This window comes from Peromyscus californicus, unplaced genomic scaffold, assembly GCF_007827085.1.
Source record: "Peromyscus californicus insignis strain IS unplaced genomic scaffold, ASM782708v3 Scaffold_5__1_contigs__length_169319896, whole genome shotgun sequence".
NCBI classification, from domain to species: Eukaryota; Metazoa; Chordata; class Mammalia; order Rodentia; family Cricetidae; genus Peromyscus; species Peromyscus californicus.
The window spans coordinates 111,115,430-111,135,662 of record NW_026294573.1 but is presented as its reverse complement, the minus strand read 5'-3'; the positions used below and the strand labels follow the sequence as shown (position 1 = coordinate 111,135,662).

Here is a 20,233-nt window from a genome sequence, read left to right as displayed (position 1 = left end):
CCAGCCTGGGCTACCGAGTGAGTTCCAGGAAAAGGCGCAAAGCTACACAGAGAAACCCTGTCTTGGAAAACAACAACAACAACAAAAATGTAATAATGATAATAAGAGATGCATACCTCTGTACATCTGGTATAAGGCTCTTTCAGAAATAACTCAAGAGGTTACTACATAAAAATCCAGCCACTGTAGTTTTGCTTACAGTGAAAGAAGTATACAGTGTTACCATTTAAAAAGCGGGTCAGAACATGCCAAGTATAATCCAACAGTGGAGTGTGGCACTGCAGAAAATACACACAGAAGAAAAAGACTACAAAGACCTGTGCCAACTGTTAATGGCTGGTCTGTAAATTATGATTGCCTTTCTTTCTCAATTTTTTTTCCTTTCTGTAGCTAAACAAATATGTAGATTAATAGGTAAACTATATGCCTCTTTCTAGTTACCATGAAGCAAAGACCTGATGTGTGTGGTACTGTGCTAAGTGGTGTGAACAGAACAGAAGAGAGAGGCCGCCTAACTCTCTCCCTCTTAAAAGCCTAGGATAATCACTGTATATCAAGGGGTTTTCTGGAAAGCTATACAACTTAGCTTTGCTTGGAGAACTCTCAGTGTGTCACTCAATCATAGTTTTGCATTTCCCCTGTGTGCACCGGGGGCTCTTTTAGAAGTAACACACAGTATATAACTCAACAAGGGGGTGCTAGGAAGAGCTATGTACTTCATTGTGCCTTTAAAGAAAACTGAGATTTGTAAAGTTAAAATTAGAAATGTATTTTCTTTAATTCTGAGCTCATGGCACGTACATGATTTGAAACCCCAAAGCTGATTTTCATTTTGAAGGTGAAACGGGAGATTGAACGCAGGGCCTTCAACTTTCTAAGTCAGCATTTCTCAATGTCTGGGGGTCATGCCCTTTGGGGTCTCATATCAGACATCCTGCATATCAGACATTTACATTATGATTTGTAACAGTAGCAAAATTACAGTTATAAAGTAGCAACAAAATAATTTTATGGTTGGGGTCACTACAACATGAGGAACTGTATTAAAGCGTCGCAGCATTAGGATGGTTGAGAATCACTGCTCTAGTAAACAACCAACCACATCAATGAACTGTATCTCAGATCTCCAAAAGCTAAATTTTTATTTGCAAGAAAATAGATTTTTAAAAAATATTTTGTAATTTTATGAACTTCATTATAAAAAATCTTGCAAGTACACAGCAATATCACATACCAAAATTAACCAGACCCAAAGTCTATACAAATCACGACTTAGCATATAGTTAGACTAGGCATTTGGAACAGCTGTGGAGCTTCACATTAAATTTTACCGTTTCAGTATCAAATGCATTACTGCACTTACCCACCACTTAACACAAAAGATCCATGACAGAATTAAAACTAGAAAAACAATTAGCGTTATATTGTCTTTCATAACTTGTGTCCATTACATGCATCCAGTCCTTTCTCATACCCTTTATATGTTATATTTAATTTTTAAATAAATAGCATCTTAGCACTCAGAAAGTTGAGGCAAGTGGATTACTGTGAGTTCAAGGTTAGTCTAATTTTATGTCATCTTGACACAAACTAGAGTTATTAGAGAGGAGGTTGACTCAATAGAGAAAATGCCTCCATAATACTGGGCTGTAGGCAAGCCTGTTGGGCATTTTTAAAGAGTGATTCTGAGGGAGGGCCCAGCCCACTGTGGATGGGGCCACCCCTGGGCTAGTAGTCCTGAATTCTATAAAGAAACAGGCTCAGAAAGCCATGGGGAGCAAGCCAGTAAGCAGCACCCCTCCATGGCCTCTGCATCAGCAGCTGCCTCCGGGTTCCTGCTCTGCCTGAGTTCCTGTCCTGACTTCCTTTGGTGATAAACTGTGATGTGGAAGCATAAGCTGAATAAATCCTTTCCTCCAAGTTGCTTTGGCCATGGTATTTCCTCACAGCAGTAGTCACCCTAACGAGGGCAGACGTTGGTACCAGGAAGTCACAGGTGCAGTACCAATTAAGTGACAGCAGCCTGGAGGGCTGGGGCAAGGTTCCCCAGACAGTGGTATATTCTTTGAATCAGTATCCAATATACAGTACAGTTTCTTCCATTAGTGAGGATCCACAGGCCCAGGAATAAAGGGATAGAAAAGAGAATATTTCTATTCATTATCACACCTAGTGACTCCACTAGGAGATTTTTTGCTTCCTATTCCTGTGACCTTAAGTTCTGCTGGCCTAGAAGTTTGGGTTACTGAGGGAGTGCTGCTGCCAGGAGCCTCAACAAACATTCCATTGAACTGGAAGCCAGCTTCTCCTCGGCTACTTTGGGCTTCAAATGCCCTTAAGCCATCAGGCTAAGAAAGAAATATCAGTGTTAGGAGGGGTGATAGATCCAGATCACCATAGGGAAACTGGATTGCTTCTCCATAATGGAGGTAAGAAGGGTTATGTATGGAGTACAGGAGATCCTTTAGGGCGTTTCTTGGTGCTACCATGTCCTGTGACTGAAGTCAATGGGAAACTACCACAGCCTAATCCAGGCAGTGTTTTCTTTCTTCAATTTCTTTATAATGTGATATAACACCAATTAAGAGAATATCAATGGTTATCATATTTAAGTTTGAGATACTAAAAGAATGTTCCTTGAGGGACATTGCCACCTATTCTAAATTTATAGTATGTTGGCAGTTGTATGAGGGATAGTTATATGATGTTAGGCGCAATCATGACCTGGTCAAATAGATAATGCGTTTCTGATTGTATGTGGGATAGTTATATCATGTTTATGTGTTGTTATGACCTGGTTATTGTTCTCATTTTGAATTTAATCATGACATAAGGAAATATAATTGGGTGTCAAGTTGACAAGGGACGGACTTGTGGTAGCTATTTTTGGTTGTTAACTTGATTACATTTGGCCAAAATCCAAAAATGGCGTGAACACCTGTGGGGTATTTTTGCTTAATTTGAAGTAAGACGGTCCACTTCTAATCCGGATCTTTGAGGTAGGAAGATATGCCTTTAATTCAGATCATTTGAGCTAGGAAAAGACATGCCATTTAATGCTGTTTAAAAAAAAATTTAATCCCGCCTTTAATCCCAGCACTTGGGAGACAGAGCCATGTGGATCTCTGTGAGTTTGAGGCCAGCCTGGGCTACAGAGTAAATTCCAGGACAGGCACCAAAACTACACAGAGAAACTCTGTCTTGATAAATGAAAAAAAAAAATTATTCCCTTCCCCAAATTAATGCCATTTAAATATACATTTAATCCAGATCTTTAATCTGGATCTAATCTGGGCCACACCTTCTGCTGGAAGCCTATGTAAGGACATGGAGGAAGGAAGCTTTGCTCTTTGCCTGCTTGTCCTTGCCTTGCTAGCACAACCATTCCTTCACTGGCATTAGCTTCTCCAGGATTCTAGCTTCTACTGAAGACCAGCTGAGACATCCAGCCTCATGGACTGAGAAACTTGTGGATTCTTATACTTTCTGTTCACAGCCCTCCGTTGTTGAATTAGCTGAACTGCACCCTTTAAGTCATTCTAATAAATACCCTTTCTATATATAGAGAGATTCATTCTATAAGTTTTATTACTCTAGAGATCCCTGACTAATATCCATCCATCCATCCAATCAACACAGAGCAATTATATTTGCAGGGTACAGTGTGACATTTCATGCATACCAAGTGTATGATTTACTCATGGTGTCATACCTATCACCCCTGATAGTTATCATTTTCTTTTGTTTTGAACATTCAAAATCTCCTTTATGAGATTTTTGTTTGTTTGTTTGTTTGTTTTTCGAGACAGGGTTTCTCTGTGTAGCTTTGCACCTTTCCTGGAACTCACTCTGTAGCTCAGGTGGGCCTCGAACTCACAGAGATCCACCTGCCTCTGCCTCCCAAGTGTTGGAATTAAAGGTGTGCGCCACCACCGCCCTGCTGAGTTATTTTTAAAAATCAAACTAGAGTTGAGGCGATGGCTCAGTAGGCAGAGTGCTAAAGCTGTGCAAACATGAGGGCCCAACCTGTGTGAAGATCCCCAGCACATATGTGAAAGTTGGTTGCAGCAGCCTGTGCCTATAACCCAATGTTGGGGATGTATGTGTGGACAGGTGGATCTCAGAGCCTCAACAATCAGCTAGGATAGTCAAAATCAGGTTCAGTGAGAGACCCTGCCTAAAAAACACAGTGGAGAGTGATAGAGTCAGACACTCCATATCAACTTCTGTCCTACACATTTCTCTCTCTCCTTCCCCTCCCTCTTTCCTATACACTAAATAGAAAAATACAATTGACTGTCATAATTATTTTACACTACTAGAAAACATTGTAAATTATTCTTTTTATGCAACTGCAACGCTAAGTCTAATAATCATCCTGTTTCTCTCCAGCCTCTCCTCAGCATCCTTTCTACATTTTGGTAATCTCTATTTTAACTTCTACTTCTATGATATAAATGTTTTAGCTTTTACATATAAATGATAACATGCAGCATTTATCTTTCTATACCTGGCTTATTTCACTTAACACAATGTCCTCTAGTGTCACCCATGTTGCAGCAAACAAGAGACTTTCCTTTTTGTGATAAGCATCCCATTGCGCATATGTACCATTATTTCATCCATTCATTCATGGATGGACATTTAGATTGATCCTATATGCCAGCTATGGTGAATAGTGCTGCAATAAACATGGAAGTGAAGGTGTTTCATCCATATAATGATTTCTTTTCTTTCAGGACTTACCCAATGGTGAGATACCTGGATCATACGTCTAATTATTTATTACAATAAATGGTTAATTTATTATAGCACTGAACCTTGTATGTTCTGGGCGAGTGCTCTACCATTTCTAGTTTTTTTTTTTTAAATTGTCATACTGTTCTCCATAATGGCAAATGAATAATTTATATTTCATCAGTGATGTGACAGGTGTCCTTTCCCCATATCCCCATATCCTTGAAAGTGTTGATTGAGTTGTTGTTGTTTTTTGATAATATCCATCTAAATGGGGTACTATCTCACAGTTGTTTTGAATTTACCTTATACATAAGCAATGTTGAGCACTACTTCATATATTTATCAGTTAGTTTCATATCTTCTTTGGAGATGTCCATTTCTTCAGTCTACTTGCTCATTTTCTGTGTTGAGATACTTACACTAACCTGTCTGATGAACTGTTCACAAGTATTTTCTCTCATCCTATAGGTTCTCCTGATTCATTTCTTGGTTGTGCAAAAGCTTTTTAGTTTGATAAAATCTATCAATTTTTGGTTTGTTGATTATGATTTTTGGGTTACATTTAAAAAAAAAATAAGAAAGAAAAACAAACCTTTTCCCAGATCAGTGTCCTGAAGTGTTTCTTGTAAGTTTTCTTCTAACAGTTTGTGTTTAGGATCTCAGTTTCCGGTGCCTGACCTAGCTGGATTTGTATCTGGTAAGAAGAGTCACTCTTCTCCACAGTTCTTTCAGAACCACTCCTGCAAGAGACCCCCTTTTCTCTGATGTACATTCTTACTATAACCATTAGAATTCAGTCACCACTAATCTGAGGAGTTAAATCTGGGTTTTTGATTCTGTTCCATTGTGTCTATGTGAAGTCAGGTATTTCTATGCTACCAGCTTTTTTTTTTTTTTTTTTTTGGCATAAAATTGCTTTGCCTACTCAGTGATTGTATTAATCAGACTTTCATTAATATGTCAAAATACGTGAGGAAGTCAGCTTTAAGGAGGAAATACCTCTTCCGATTCACTGTTTCAGCCTATGGTCATAGTTTGCCTTACTTTGGGCCCATGGACAGGCGGAACACCATGGCAAGGCACACAGGGCAGAGCACACAGATGGACAGGGGTGAGGGTGCAGGCCAGGTTCCTCCTATACCCTTCAAGGGCATGTCCTCAGTGATTTAATGTCTCTCAACTAGGCCACAATTCCTAACATTTTCACCACTTCTCAACAGTAGCACCAGCTCAGATTATATGTTCAACATTACATGTGAGCCTTTGGGGATACCGCAGTTCCAAATGGCAGCAAACTCCGGGGTGCTTCTTTCTAGTTCTGTGAAGAACATCTTTGTTCTGCAGAAGGTTCTAGATTGGATAGATGTTTTAGCAGCAGTCTTTTAGTCCACGAATACTGGATGTCTGTCTTTCCTGTGTCCATTTTTACTTCTTTCATTGGTGCTTTATAATGTTTGTAGCAGACATCATTCACTTCTTGGGTAGTTTATTTTGTAACTACTGGGATTGGGATTGCTTCCTTCATTTCTTTTTCTCAGAAATTTCCATTACTGGCATGCAAAAAAAAGTTGAGTTTTTGAGGTTGTACATCCTGCACTCTCACTGAATTTATCACTTATAGCATTATTTTGGTGGAATCTAGGACATCCAGCATGCTAATCAGGCACTCTACCACTGAGGTGCAGCCTCAGCCTGGAGTCTATGTTTTTCTGCTTTGGCAAAGACTTACGACACTGGCCTGAATAAAAGCAGTGAAAGTAGGCATCATTACCTTGTTCCTGATCTTGGACACAATGATTTCAGCTTTTCCTTATTTGGAATAATGTTGGTTGTAGGTCTGTGGAATATAGCCTTTCCTTTACAGATGTAAGGAATGTTCCTTGAATATGTAAGTTTACTTAGGGTTCCTGCAACAATATTCATTTTGTTTTCCTTCATTTTGTTATGCTTACATCCTCAAGAATAACTATGAAAGAACCACACAGTGATCATGAAAAACTATTTCTTTATGGTTTTGTGTGTGTGTGTGTGTGTGTGTGTGTGTGTGTGTGTGTGTGCGCACATACGCGTGTGAGCATATACATGAACGTAAGCACTGTATGCACACATGTGTATATGAGTGTTCACGTGTGTTGAGTGTACATGTGTCCATACGTGCACATGTATGTTTGTATGCATGCATGTGGAAAACTGAGGTTGATGTCTGGAACTTTCCTTGATTGTTTTTCCACCTTATTCTTTTTTGAGGTAAGGTCTTTCACTCAAACACAGAGCTTGTTAGAAAAATAGTTATTTCTACTTAATTATTGAAAAAAATTGCTAATTTATATTTATCTGTTTTGCTTCTTGGAAATGAACCAAATTTAATATAAAAAATTAAAAATGTAAGTACTAGAAACAGACATTTTGCATAAGCTTTAAAAGGTATTTTAAAAATGAGTAAGTATGGTACATATCCAAATCTCTTCGGCAAGCAAAAGAAACATTATTACCATTTCAGAGGCTCAGTCTGATTCACTCATGTATTTAAAAAGAAAATACTGAGGCTAGACACATAGCTAGAGGGATCCAAGTGAAATATAAATACTATCCCATGGTGCTTCATGGAGGATACTAGCTATAAATCCGTAAGACATACACTCCATGCTCAGAACTATTAAAAGAAACCAGTCCCCAGACAACTACAACATGATACGTTAAATGCTAACAATATACTTTACAAAGATTCTCAGTAATTATTCTTAAAATTCATTTTTACTTGTGGCTTCACAGATGAAAAGGAACGGCAAGTATACCTTTAGCAGGCCTTGTACAAAGAGTCCTGATTCATATTTAAAGGATGATTCTGCTTCACACAACCTGGAGCATTTCCTCTCTGCTGGAGTCAGAAAAAGGCATAACGTTTTCACTATCTAGAGAAGAAAAGATTTAGCATTGAAATGAGAAATAGAAGACCACTGTTCGCTTATGAAAGAAACTTAGAAATTTTTGTTGCCATCACTAAAATAGTCCCCAAGTAAGGAGTATCCCTTGGTTACCCGAACAGGCCACGGGTCAGAATATATACTGCGTACAAACAGATTTTGTGGTCAGTTAGTTTAGGAAGCAGTTGGAAAATCAACTGCATGGTATGTCAGAACTTGCTACATTTGAATAAATATTGTTGTTCTCTAAGTGAGCAATACTCATTCTTTTCCAGATTTACTTATATCACATTTATTTGACCATGAAGCCTTTATCTCAGTGAGAAATAATAACCTAAAGCAATACTTGACCATACTTCTACCCAGCAACAACTGCTTTTCATGTAAGCTAAGAGCTCTGAGAAGAAATCCATGTGTTTAAAGGGAACCACCGTGTGATACAAACAGACAAACCACATTACAATGAACAACAGGGACTGTCCAAACCTGCCACAGGAAAAACTACAAAATTTCCCTGGAAACAAGTGGATGCGGTGGGTTTAGAAATGGCTGACACTAAGAAGAGCTGACCGAGAGCTGTACTGGGGAACAGTAACAGCCATGCAGTGCAACTTTGGGGAACTCTGACCACATCCAGAGACAGCTCCGAGACAGTGGTTTCCAACTACAGTAGTAACAACTTGTCTCTCCAAATGAAAAGATAAAAGACAACCTATTCGGGCTGGAGAGATGGCTCAGAGGTTAAGAGCACTGGCTGTTCTTCCAAAGGTCCTGAGTTCAATTCCCAGTAACCACATGGTGGCCCACAACCATCTGTAATGAGATCTGGTGCCCTCTTCTGGCCTGCAGTCATAACACTGTATACATAATAAATAAATAAATCTTTAAAAAAAAAGATAAGCTATTCAACCTAAAAGAAAATGAAAGATGAAAAAAGTTAATAAATGAAGATCAAACCATGGAGCCTTTCTCCCTTCATAAAGTCAACCAAGATGGGCTGCCTCCCCATGGAACATAAGGCGTCCACTGTCTCAAGTGGAAAGCTACTCTTAGGGTCACACATAACAGCCCTAATTGCTTAGCTAAAATATAATGAGTGGTTTATTATTCTCTCATAAACAGTTGAATGAGAAATATAAATTTGGCAAATTAAAGTTCATATAAGCACACAGGGTGGCTTGCAAAAAAAATGACAAATAACTCTGTAAAGCAAATAACCATCCTAACACATTTCCATGTAAAACTTTTTGAAAAAAATGAGGTTTGGCCGGGCGGTGGTGGCGCACGCCTTTAATCCCAGCACTCGGGAGGCAGAGCCAGGCGGATCTGTGAGTTCGAGGCCAGCCTGGACTACCAAGTGAGTCCCAGGAAAGGCGCAAAGCTACACAGAGAAACCCTGTCTCGAAAAACCAAAAAAAAAAAAAAAATGAGGTTTGTTATAAATGATATGAATACACACACACACACACACACACACACACACACACACATATACTTTTGGCATTAACCTTGAGGAAATATTTGATCTCTCTCTCTCTCTCTCTTTTTTTAAGATTTATTTATTTATTATGTATACAGCATGTATGACTGCAGGCCAGAAGAGGGCACCAGATCTCATTACAGGTGGTTGTGAGCCACCATGTGGTTGCTGGGAATTGAACTCAGGACCTCTGGAAGAGCAGTCAGTGCTCTTAACCTCTGAGCCATCTCTCCAGCCCCAATATTTGATCTCTTACCTGAGTTCTCTCCTGTGTATCTCTTTTGGGGAGCTACCCTGAAAGATACCCTAAAAAGGTAGTTTTGTAGTGTAAGACATGCCTACATTCAAGCTCACATCTCTCAGTTCAATGCTGATCTTTCTATAATTTCCCTGACAACAAGAACATTAATTATTTATGTGTTCCCCCTTTATGTAGATGGTAATAAACTCACATATTTTGCACATCACCTCCAGAAGCTAAATGAATTATTTAACTTGCTCTTTTATATTATCTACTTTTTGTTATTCTCAAATATTTGTTTTAATCTAAAGTTGTATGTATTCCCTCTGTACTTCATGGTTATATTCACCAATATAGTTTCCTCTTACCTCATATATTCAATAACAAATTATTTAGTAGGTAAAGTCATACAGGAATAAAAAACAACTGGGAAATAGAAGAAAAAGATTTCATTGAAAGGTCAGACAAGGTAGTGCATACTTTTAATCTCAGTGCATGGGTAGAAGAGGCAAGTGGACTGTGGGGAGTTTGAGACTAGCCTGGTCTACAGAGTGAGCTGCAGGCCAGCCCAGACTATACAGTGAGACCCTGTCTCAAACAACAACAACAACAACAACAACAAAGCAAAAACAAAAAACAAATTTTTTTTTCTCAAAACAATTTATGATACAACTGAGAGTGATGAATTATCAAAATTAAAGTAGTAATTGAATTCTCACACATTTTATTAGTCATTTTTGCTAGAGGTATCAGAGTAATTTGGTAAAATTACATTGCCTCCTTATACCATTAGGCTATTTCAATTGCAACCCAATATTTAAATGATAATTCATGACATGTCAGTAGTATTAGAAGTCAGATCTGATTTGAACTATAAAAAGAATTACCTTATTTACTTTCTCTGCACTGCTGCCTACCACGACAGAACAGCCACAGGTCTGCAGATGGGAGCTGATGGCGCTGCAGGTTAATGAAAACATTAGCAGGATTACAACTTCACAAACAAGAGAAGACGAAGTGAGCTTCAAAAACACAGAGTACCTCTACTTGACAAACACCAAAGCTATCAGCATGACGTTATCTTTTATTGTGTAAAGCTGCATTGTCCAGGTGCCTTTCACAGACATCAGACTATCTGAATCTTAAGACAATCCAGGGCTGGAGAGATGGCCCACTGGCTAAGAGCACTTGCTGCTCTTGTAGGGAAGATCCAGCACCCAAATGGTGACTCACAACCATCTAGTTCCAAGAAATCCAAAGCCCTCTTCTGGCCTTCGCAGGTACCAGGCACAGGTACACATGTGCTCATACATATATGCAGGTACTCACACACACATAAAATTAAAATACATTTGAAGGAAAAAGATACCCCAGTTAGTTAACAAAATGCCATTGTTTTATAGTAATTTCTTTAAAGACATATTTGAAAACAATATATGCATGGCTGACACCAGCAAACTTTAAAGTGCTTCCGAGTCAAGCCATTCAGACCTTTATGTTGAGGATGCTCACACCTGGCATTTCATTGTGAGCTTAAAGGAAGAGAATGTAGACATAGAGGGAAATACTTTTTAAAAAACACTTATTTACTTCTTGTTTTTTTTAATTTTTTTTAAATTTAATTTTATTTTGTGTCACTCGGTGTAAGGGTGTCAAGTTCCCTTGGAACTGGAGTTACAGACAGTTGTGAGCTGCCATGTGGGTGTGGAGAATTGAACCCGGGTCCTCTGGAAATGGACAGCAAATGCTCTTAACCACTGAGCCATCTCTCCAGCCCCACTTCTTGTGTTTAAAAACAAAAGCTGGTGACAGTCTGCACCTTGTGCAACAGGGAGACCACCACAGGCGATGGGTACACACGCAGAACACTCCGTACTGCAGGTGAACACACAGCTGCTCAGTAAGTACCGGCTAGTCCACTACTGTCTTCCACGGAGGAAATATAAATGGAAACATTAGCTATTGACAACAGAGGGAGCTGGTGTGCCTGGCACTGTCCTAAGTGTTTTATATGATTCATCTCACTCGGTGCTTACAATGACCCTATAAAACAGCTGTTATCACTGTTCCCATTTTATAGATAAAGAAAATGGAGGTACAGCTTGGGGTAGCTTGACCAAGTTGACCCAGCTGTAACCCAGACAGTTGTAACAAGTCTGGTTTTAGAGCTCATGCTCTTAAGTATTAAATTCCATAGTTAGATGGAAAATACCAGTCCAAAATATGAATGATTTCTATTTCTAGATCTACAGAATTCACAAAAATTTACAATGCAACTCAACTTGATAGGTTTCTAAGGTTTATGTTTAATGAGAATTACAAGTAGAAACCAGAACCAAACAAAAGACCAGACCTTCTCTGGGTTCTATGGAAACTTAGCTTTTTTTAGACCGTGGAAGGGCTAACATCAGAGATGTCACTACAGTATGAGTGAAAACAGTGAGCAACAGCTCAAATGTGCAATGCTGTCTCTAAATAACTGGAGTAAGTAGGTAGTCCATTAATTGTTTCCATGAAATCTCGCCACGGGTGAGCATTAAGACTTTTATCTGCTTTACTAGGCATTCAGAGAAAGAAGTAAAATTCTTACTTGAGAAGAAAGCCTTCGTGACAGCTGTCACCAATGTCATCGTCATTGAGCACGGTGTCAGCTATCTAAAAGGCACACACACACACAACATCAGTCTGTTTACAACTGGGTTGAGAGAACTCTTAGTAATAAGTATGCTGGTGTCTAGAGTCAACAAGACACAGCACTCTCGTTATGAGCATCAAGAATACCTATAAAATGGTGCTGTGCACGTACTTTTCAGAAGAACAAAGGGAAAAGTTGACCAGGCAGGTTAAACAACAATTTTTACAACTTCCACTTCTAAGCTATCAGAATCAGGAGACCAAGCTTAATGACAAGTTAGCATTAGGAACAGTGTCTAAAGACAGCTACACATGGAAAACATGTGACCGAAATCTCAACACATGATCAGAGAAAGTGAAGAATGAGGCTCTGGAGAGATGGCTCAGTGCTTAAGAGCACTGGCTGTTCTTCCAGAGGACCTGAGTTCAATTCCCAGCACACACATGGCAGCTCATAACTGTCTGTAACTCCAGTTTCTTGAGGGGTCTGACACCCTCTTCTGGCCTCCAGGGCACTGTATGCAAATGGTACACAGACACACATGTACGCAAAACACCCAAACACATAAAAAATGAAAAAAGAAATTGGAGAACGTGGCACCCACTCACAGCTTAATTGGCACACTGCTCTGTTCAAAAGCACTTTATTTAATAGTAGTTATTTCTATAAATGCCTGGAATTTCCCCCTCTTCTAGGAAACTCAAAAGTGGAGAGATAGTGAAACAAACTGTTTAATTTTATCAGAACATGATTGATCAAAGAAACCCGTTTGGTCAGAAAATTCAGCATTTCATGTGTGCTTACTGGATTGAAGTTGATACTTCATATGATAGTATTACAACACAATTTACACTATTAAAACAAGAACATTATCACACACACACACACACACACACACACACACACACACACACACACACACACACACCCCATGAATCAGTCAAGGGAATCTAGACAGGGTCCAGGTGCCCCACGGCACTTACATCGATTTCTTCGGGGACACTGTGTGACTTCATAGATGCAAGCAGCTCCATCACAGGAATGACTTCCCCAGTAAGCATGGGAATGATACTCTGACCCTGTATCAACCATAATAAAGTGAAGGGAATCACAGTGTGGGTAAGCCAGGTAGTAAAAACATTTCAAATGGGTGCAGAGAGTAAAACACCCACAGAGGGAATTGCTCAACACACTCCCAAACAAGCCTACCACTCTAGAAACAACTGTCAGGTATTTTCATGCTCTTTAAATTTATTTTCATTCTTTTTTTTTTTTTTTGGTTTTTCGAGACAGGGTTTCTCTGTGTAGCTTTGCGCCTTTCCTGGAACTCACTTGGTAGCCCAGGCTGGCCTCGAACTCACAGAGATCCGCCTGGCTCTGCCTCCCGAGTGCTGGGATTAAAGGCGTGCGCCACCACCGCCCGGCTATTTTCATTCTTTTATGAATAATTTCCTTCAGTGAGTATGATTTATTGTTTATTATCACATACAACAATTAAACTATAATGCCACACTTAGAAAGGATCTCCTTTGGAATTTAACTAAGACACAAAATCTCTTGTTGAAAGCCATCTTTATATTTTCCTTTTAAAAAGTGAGAAAAGTCCAGCATGAAAAGATGTGAATCATTAGAAAGGAACCAGGAAGGCTCCTCTCAATATTCAACCTCCACATTCAAATGACATAATCTGCTCAAATGCATACTAAAGATACCACACAGAGCAAGAATCAGTAAGACAGAAGATCTCCTCTGGAGAACTTGCCAGATAGTGCTACCATTTGCTGCATCTCTGAAGCATCACTTTAAAGTCTGTGTTTTCTGGCATCCAGTTTGTGGCGTAATTGCAGTGTGTGACGCATGAGGGACACCACTTACTCACTACCATCTCTCCAGTCCGTTTGTGGTCACCTAAATGGGATGCTGACACTGCCAAGTGTCCATCCATCTCAGCTAAACACATTTTAAAAGTAACCACTTCTATTCACTTCAGTAGGTTTTCTTCGTTCACTCAGGTTTCGTGAAATGATCATTTAAACCCCTCACATATATTTTAAAGTTAGAACCTCAAGTTAAGGGCTGAGGATTATATACCACTTAGTGGCAGAACAGCAGCCTGGCATGTATGAGGCTCTAGGGCTAATCCTTGCATACAAACAAACGAACAAACAAACAAAAATCCATTTTCAAATCCCCTTATCATGGAAGGGATTTATTTCCCTTGGAAAATTATCCTAATCTATAAAAGTCTATGCAGATATAGAAAGTTTTATTATTTCAAAAAATTCCTCTTACAGTAACCTCCAGAATAAACTACTCATTGCTTTTGCTTTTTAGAGTAATCGCTGAAGTGTCTATTTACAAATACAATTGAGACATGGTATTCAACAATGTATGTTACACTTCCTTCCTTGTTCAGTGATTTTGTCAGATGATAGGGATACGGACCCCAAACTAACCAGGGCTGAAATTGTTTCAGAGTGCTGTGCCACCCCGAAGCAGCAGCGAGACTCATCACAGAGCTGTTGCAAGCACGTTACGTCAGCTATGCAAATATAAAGCAGGAAGGGTGAGTTTTACCTCCCCTTGGGTTCAGGCACACATGGCACATTAGCCGTGGACTCTCGGGCATTTATCATCACCACAGTGAACGAACAGTCTCACTGGAGCACAGCAAAAAAATCTTACAGGAAAATCGCAGAAGAAACTGTCTCCCTGAGTTTCTCTAACTTGAACTTCTGTCGGACAATGTTTCCACTTCAAATCTCTTTAGTTTATTCTCCATGTACTTTCTTCCTGACATGGAAGGCGAGGATAACATTTTTAAGTACAGCCGGAAGAGCAGAAACTCAACCTACTAAGTACAGGACCCTGGCTTTCAAAAACAAAATACAAAATTTTATTTGGTTCTAAGTTTCTTTATGTTGAAATGACTCTCCCTAATTACTCCAGAAATACAGTTCAGAGGTCAGTGAAAGTGACTTTATTCTTGGAGACCCTGTTTACTGATCTGCAAGCAATAAAGACTAGATTTCTAATCCTTTAGTGTCATGTCTTTTCTTAGAATAATTCTCTCTTCTTTTTGTTTTTGTTTTTGAGACAGGGTTTCTTTGTGTAGCCCTGGCTGCTCTGGAACTCACTTGGTAGACAAAAGCTGGCCCAGAACTCACAGACATCCACTTGCCTCTGCCTCCCAAGTGCTGGGATTAAAGGCATTCACCACCACCACCCAGCTCCTGAAAAGCTATTAACCATTCATAACAGTATAACACATAATTTTGTAAAGGTCATTTGTGTGTGTGTGTTTTGAGGTGTGGTGGTTTGAATAGGAATGGCCCCCATAGTAGACTATGTTTGAATGCTTGGCCCATAGGGAGTGGCACAATTAGGAGGTGTGGCCTTATTGGAGTAAGTGTGGTCTTGTTAGAGGAAGTGTGTCACAGTGGAGGTGGGCTTTGAGGTCTCAAATATGCTTAAGCCACACCCAGTGTGGCACACACTCTCCTACTGCCTGCGGATGCATGGTAGTGGCACACATCTTTAATTCCAGCATTCAGAAGGCAGAGGCAGGTGGATCTCTGAGTTCGAGGCCAGCGTGATCTACAGAGTGAGCTCCAGGACAGCCAGAGCTACACAGAGAAACCTTGTCTGGAAAAACCAAAACCCAACCCAAACAAACAAACAAACAAAAAGATATACAACTCTTTGCCTGCATGCCACCCACGGTGATAATGGACTAAACTTCTGAACTGTAAGCCAGCCCCAATTAAATGTTTTTCTTTATAAGAGTTGCCAAGGTCATGGTGTCTTTTCACAGCAACAGAAATCCTAACAAAGACACAAGGGCTCAAACTGAGGTCCATGCCACAGAGGACAGGCAAATATTCTACACCATACTCTCAAACCTCAGAAATATTTAAAACCATTAGTTTGTTCAAGTACCATTCTGTTTCAGTCATGCTAAGGAAAATGAGAGAAAAGGCCACACAGCCATGTTTAAAGATGGGAGTTTTACAAGGAGAAACAGGGAGAGTGGATGGCATGCCAGGGGAATGGGGAGAAGCAGCCCTTTCCCGATGGGGACTCCCCTCCACCGATGCCCCTTCAGAGGAACTTGTCTGCCCCACACTGATAAGGTGGAAGCCATTTCATCACAATCATGTTTTTAAGACTCCACTGTCATTCCCTAAGGTCAGTCAGAACCACAGGGTAAACATAGCAGTATTCCCTAGAATCAGTGTTACTAGAAGCCTGGATGGTAGGAAGATAAAGGATATTACCAGCAAATTTCAACAATAAAACAAGTAACTCTACCATGGAATACATATATATAGTCTGAGTTTGAAAACTACAACATAAACCTTTAAAGAGAACTGTCTACAGCTGGGTCTGAACCCCTAGGTAGCTACCTCAGGCGTACGCTGACCTCCTTCAGATTGCAGCTTCTTCTGTGAAAACAGTTGCAGAAGGATTACCTTTTAAAACTTGCATGTGCACAGGGTTTGCACAGCCTGGACCTGATGGGGTCCCAGTGCTGAGAGGAAGTGGATGTAAACCCACACCCCTAACCCAGAAACGACGTCCAATTGATAACTGCCCACAAATGAAAAATTAATTTTCTTCAAAAGTTTCACTGGGTATACAAACCACTCTGAAAGCCAGGCCGATGCCCAGCACTAGACGGCCAGCCCAAAACAAAGTCAGTGGCATTTCTAGAAGTTCTTTACTCATACTGCTGTCAGGGCTTTGTGTTTTCCTCTTACGTACATGCTATGGTTTCCAGTTTTGTGTTGTTAATGGGATTTCTGTGTGTGCAACTGTGTGTGTCTGAGTCTATATGTGTTTCTTGAGCTTTTTCTTTTGTTCCTTTTTCTTCTGTTTATTTCTCCTGTCCTATTCTGGTTTGTTTTTATCTAATGTTACTTTACTGTTATTATTATTTTAGAGGCCTGTTTATATCCTAATGAGAGAGAAAGAACGGGTATGGATTTGGGTGGGTCAGGAAGTGGAGGAGATTCTGGGAGGAGCTGAGGGAGGGGAAACCATAATCAGAATATATTATATTCTCTATTTATATTATCTATTTTCAATAAATAAATAAATCACATGTAATTTCTTACTTTTACTATGACTAAATGATCCCAAACTTATTCTGGCAGATTGAAAAAGGGTGGTCAAATATTAATTTGTAGATGTAACTATCTTTTTTTTTCAAGTCTTCAGATTTAGCCTGCATAAATTCTTATTCAGTTCATTCTATACAGCTTCGCAAGAATTATTCGTTTTCAGGCTCCTCTGTCAAATTAACACATCTTCAAGCCCTTAACAAAAGTACCCACCAGCTTATACAGACATAAGCAATGGGGAAACATCATTGGCAGCATGGGATGTGCACTCTACCTGATCTTCCATTCTCTCTGTGCCTTCCAAGACAATTTTCTGGACACTTTCTTGTCTTTCCTAAGAAAAAGAAAATTTGCTTTAACAAATCCATTTTGATGCTTGTTTATTTTTCAATGTAGATATGTTGTCACGTGTATTTCACAAGCAAATCCTTTCTATTGCAGGTGGGGGAAAAGGAGGGAGACTAGAAACTATCCCAACAAGTTCACGCTCTCACACACAACATAAAATATAATCAAAGCATCCTTTATTCTACAGTAAAGAGATGAGATAATTTGGCAGAAAAGAGTCCATGTAACACCTGCAGCTTCAAAAGAAAATAATTACACACTACTCAACTCAAACGAGAGTGACTTGCATCTGAGGAACAGAGCAACGGTTGTTTTAGTTTTGCTTATTTCTGGGACTGGGTCTCACAAGGTAGAGCAGGTTGGCACTGAACTCAAGTCCTCCTGCCTGAGTCTTGAGCTCTGTGATTACTTGCCTGTGCTACTACCTGCAGCGAGGCTTTTTTAATCTGAATGATTTTCGTTAAGTATGTCACAAATAAGAAGGAGAGTCTGCAACAGGTGTAACAGAGAAAACTAGTCTTGAAAAATACTATTTCCCCTTATAATAGGTTAGACGCCTTATAAAACTAGTCATGCTTTAATGGACTTTCAGGATGGTATTAAACCAGAAAATAGGACGGAGAATTGAGTTTGTTCTTTAGATTGCCAAAAATACACAGCAATATAAGTATCAGGAGAAAACAAAATTTCCTATAGCTAAATCTGCAAATTGAAAGAAAGAATTCCCTAGAATCCGTTTTGTCTATGTGCCCATTTTACAAATCTGGCAAACTTAGAAAAGCAGCTTTGCCACAAAGGGCTGTGTGGCTGACATCGTCTAAAATTCTGTGAATTTTTATACCTTCCCACAGTTGTAAGGAAAAGACAAAGTCACACAAGAGAAGGAAAACAAAAGGGATTTAGAGCCAAAGCTTCCCAAACAAACTCAGATCAAATGTTAATACCTCTGAGCTTAACTTTTCACTTGCAATGGAGGGCCACTGTCTCCCCTTCCATTATTACCATGAAGACCATGGTCAGGAGACCAGCTCTCTCTGTGTCCAGGAGACACAAAGATAATATCTTCTGTCTGGTTCTAATTGCATATAATCCCCAAAACTTAAATATAAATGTACCAGAAAAAAAACTTCAATGACCAGGTGACCATGAGCATGCTAAAAAGTCCCTTACCTTATGCATCCATATCCTTCCTTTGCGAATGATGTGTGTTAATCTGTCAACACACACCCTATGAAGTGGGAGGTAGAAACCAAGTTCTGTCTGCGGAAGTATAATTGATAGTCCATAAGTGCTCCGATCTCCATTCCAGTTTCCGTCGAAGATCAATGAAACAATAATTACTCCTTTTTCAGATAAGACAAAAAACTTTACATCTATAGCCCCACTCTCTGCATTTCGAAGAATTTCTCCATTTAGAGTGTGGTTGGCAAGAAAAGTTATTTCTCCATCACTGAGAAGTACCTGTTCTGTCTTTGGAGCCCAAATGTGCCTTACTCTAGGACCGAGAATATTATCCCAGTAAGCAAAGGTAGCTGCCAACAACGGTGATTCACCACTTAAAGCAATCTCTGTCTTGGCTACAGCAGGAGATGGTGGTGGGCAGATGGTCGACATCCCTGCATCCCAACTCTCACATTATCCAAATGCTTGCAAAAGCTAAACAGGGACATACAAAAACAGTGATTAGGTTTAGCCATTTAAAGGTATCCATATAAACCCCAACTGACTTGGAAAATGTTACATACTAATATGAACAAAGAATAAGCCCTCATTATCTCCAGATACAAAGCCTGCCTACAATGACTGGATACCTGGTCCCTAAACCATTTCAACTAAAGAGCAAAAGAGCCAGGGGAGAACTCTGTATAAGCGAATGGAACCTTACTTGCAAATAGGTACAGTTAGACCAAGGTGGTTCATACCAGAGCAGAATGGGTTCTAATCCGATGACTGCTGTGCTTAAGAGGAGAGGGGGAAGGAGGGGAGGGAGGGGGACCCACAAAAGCAAAGCAAGCCAGTTGCAAGAAGACAAAGGGCCAGGAACTGGAATGCTGAACCTGGAAGGCAAGAGTACCATGAATTACTGGTCACCACCAGATGTGGAAGAGACAAAGACGGAGGTTTCCCTGGAGCCTTCAGAGGACCATGTTCCTGACAATCACTTGGCATTGGCATTGAGCTTAGAGTTCACAGAACCGTGAGAGAACAAATTGGTGCTGTTTTAAGTCCCCTAGTTTGTGTTTTCATTATACTGTTCTTAGAAAAGTAGTTAAAAAGCCTGATAGCAGAAATACCATACAATAGCTAAAAAGATGTAAGATCAAAACCACAGCAGAGCAAACAGGTCTGTCACAGTGAACTCTGGCTACTAAGGTACTGCAGCCCAATACTGCTGTTTAAAACGACATTGAAACAGGGAGACAAGCATAAACAAAGATGCTGGTTCAGAAGGCAGCAGAGCAACATGAAGGGCTTATACTAAGTCGCTAAAATAGAAGAGTTTCAGTTACTCAGAACACAGAAAACAGAAGAGCCAACAAGCTCACAGCCAAGCAGGAGCCAGGGTTCCACATACAGATCTTCATTCATTCAAACACACCGCTCTGGAAGAAGAAACTCTACATACTATCTGTATAAAAATCAATCATTCTTACAAATACTCTAATTAAAGGATGACATGTAATCAAAGATTTAAAGTAGAAAAAAGATATAATAAAATGGTAGGATCTATATAAGGTAGCT

At 39.7% G+C, this 20,233-nt stretch overlaps 1 protein-coding gene across 5 annotated transcripts in view; it reads right to left on the bottom strand.

Annotated features, from left to right (window-relative positions):
* The window catches only part of C9orf72 (C9orf72-SMCR8 complex subunit), a 35,128-nt gene that overhangs the window by 8,604 nt on the left and 6,291 nt on the right, over positions 1-20,233 (bottom strand). For all 5 annotated transcript variants that reach the window (XM_052716697.1, XM_052716698.1, XM_052716694.1 and 2 more), the window contains exons 2-7: positions 18,662-19,147; positions 17,418-17,477; positions 13,004-13,099; positions 11,976-12,040; positions 10,273-10,345; positions 7,536-7,652 (exon numbers count right to left, since the gene is read on the bottom strand). In XM_052716697.1, the coding sequence (XP_052572657.1) occupies positions 7,536-7,652; positions 10,273-10,345; positions 11,976-12,040; positions 13,004-13,099; positions 17,418-17,477; positions 18,662-19,105 (855 nt within the window). In that variant the 5' untranslated portion in view covers positions 19,106-19,147. The remainder of the gene's footprint in view (positions 1-7,535; positions 7,653-10,272; positions 10,346-11,975; positions 12,041-13,003; positions 13,100-17,417; positions 17,478-18,661; positions 19,148-20,233) is intronic.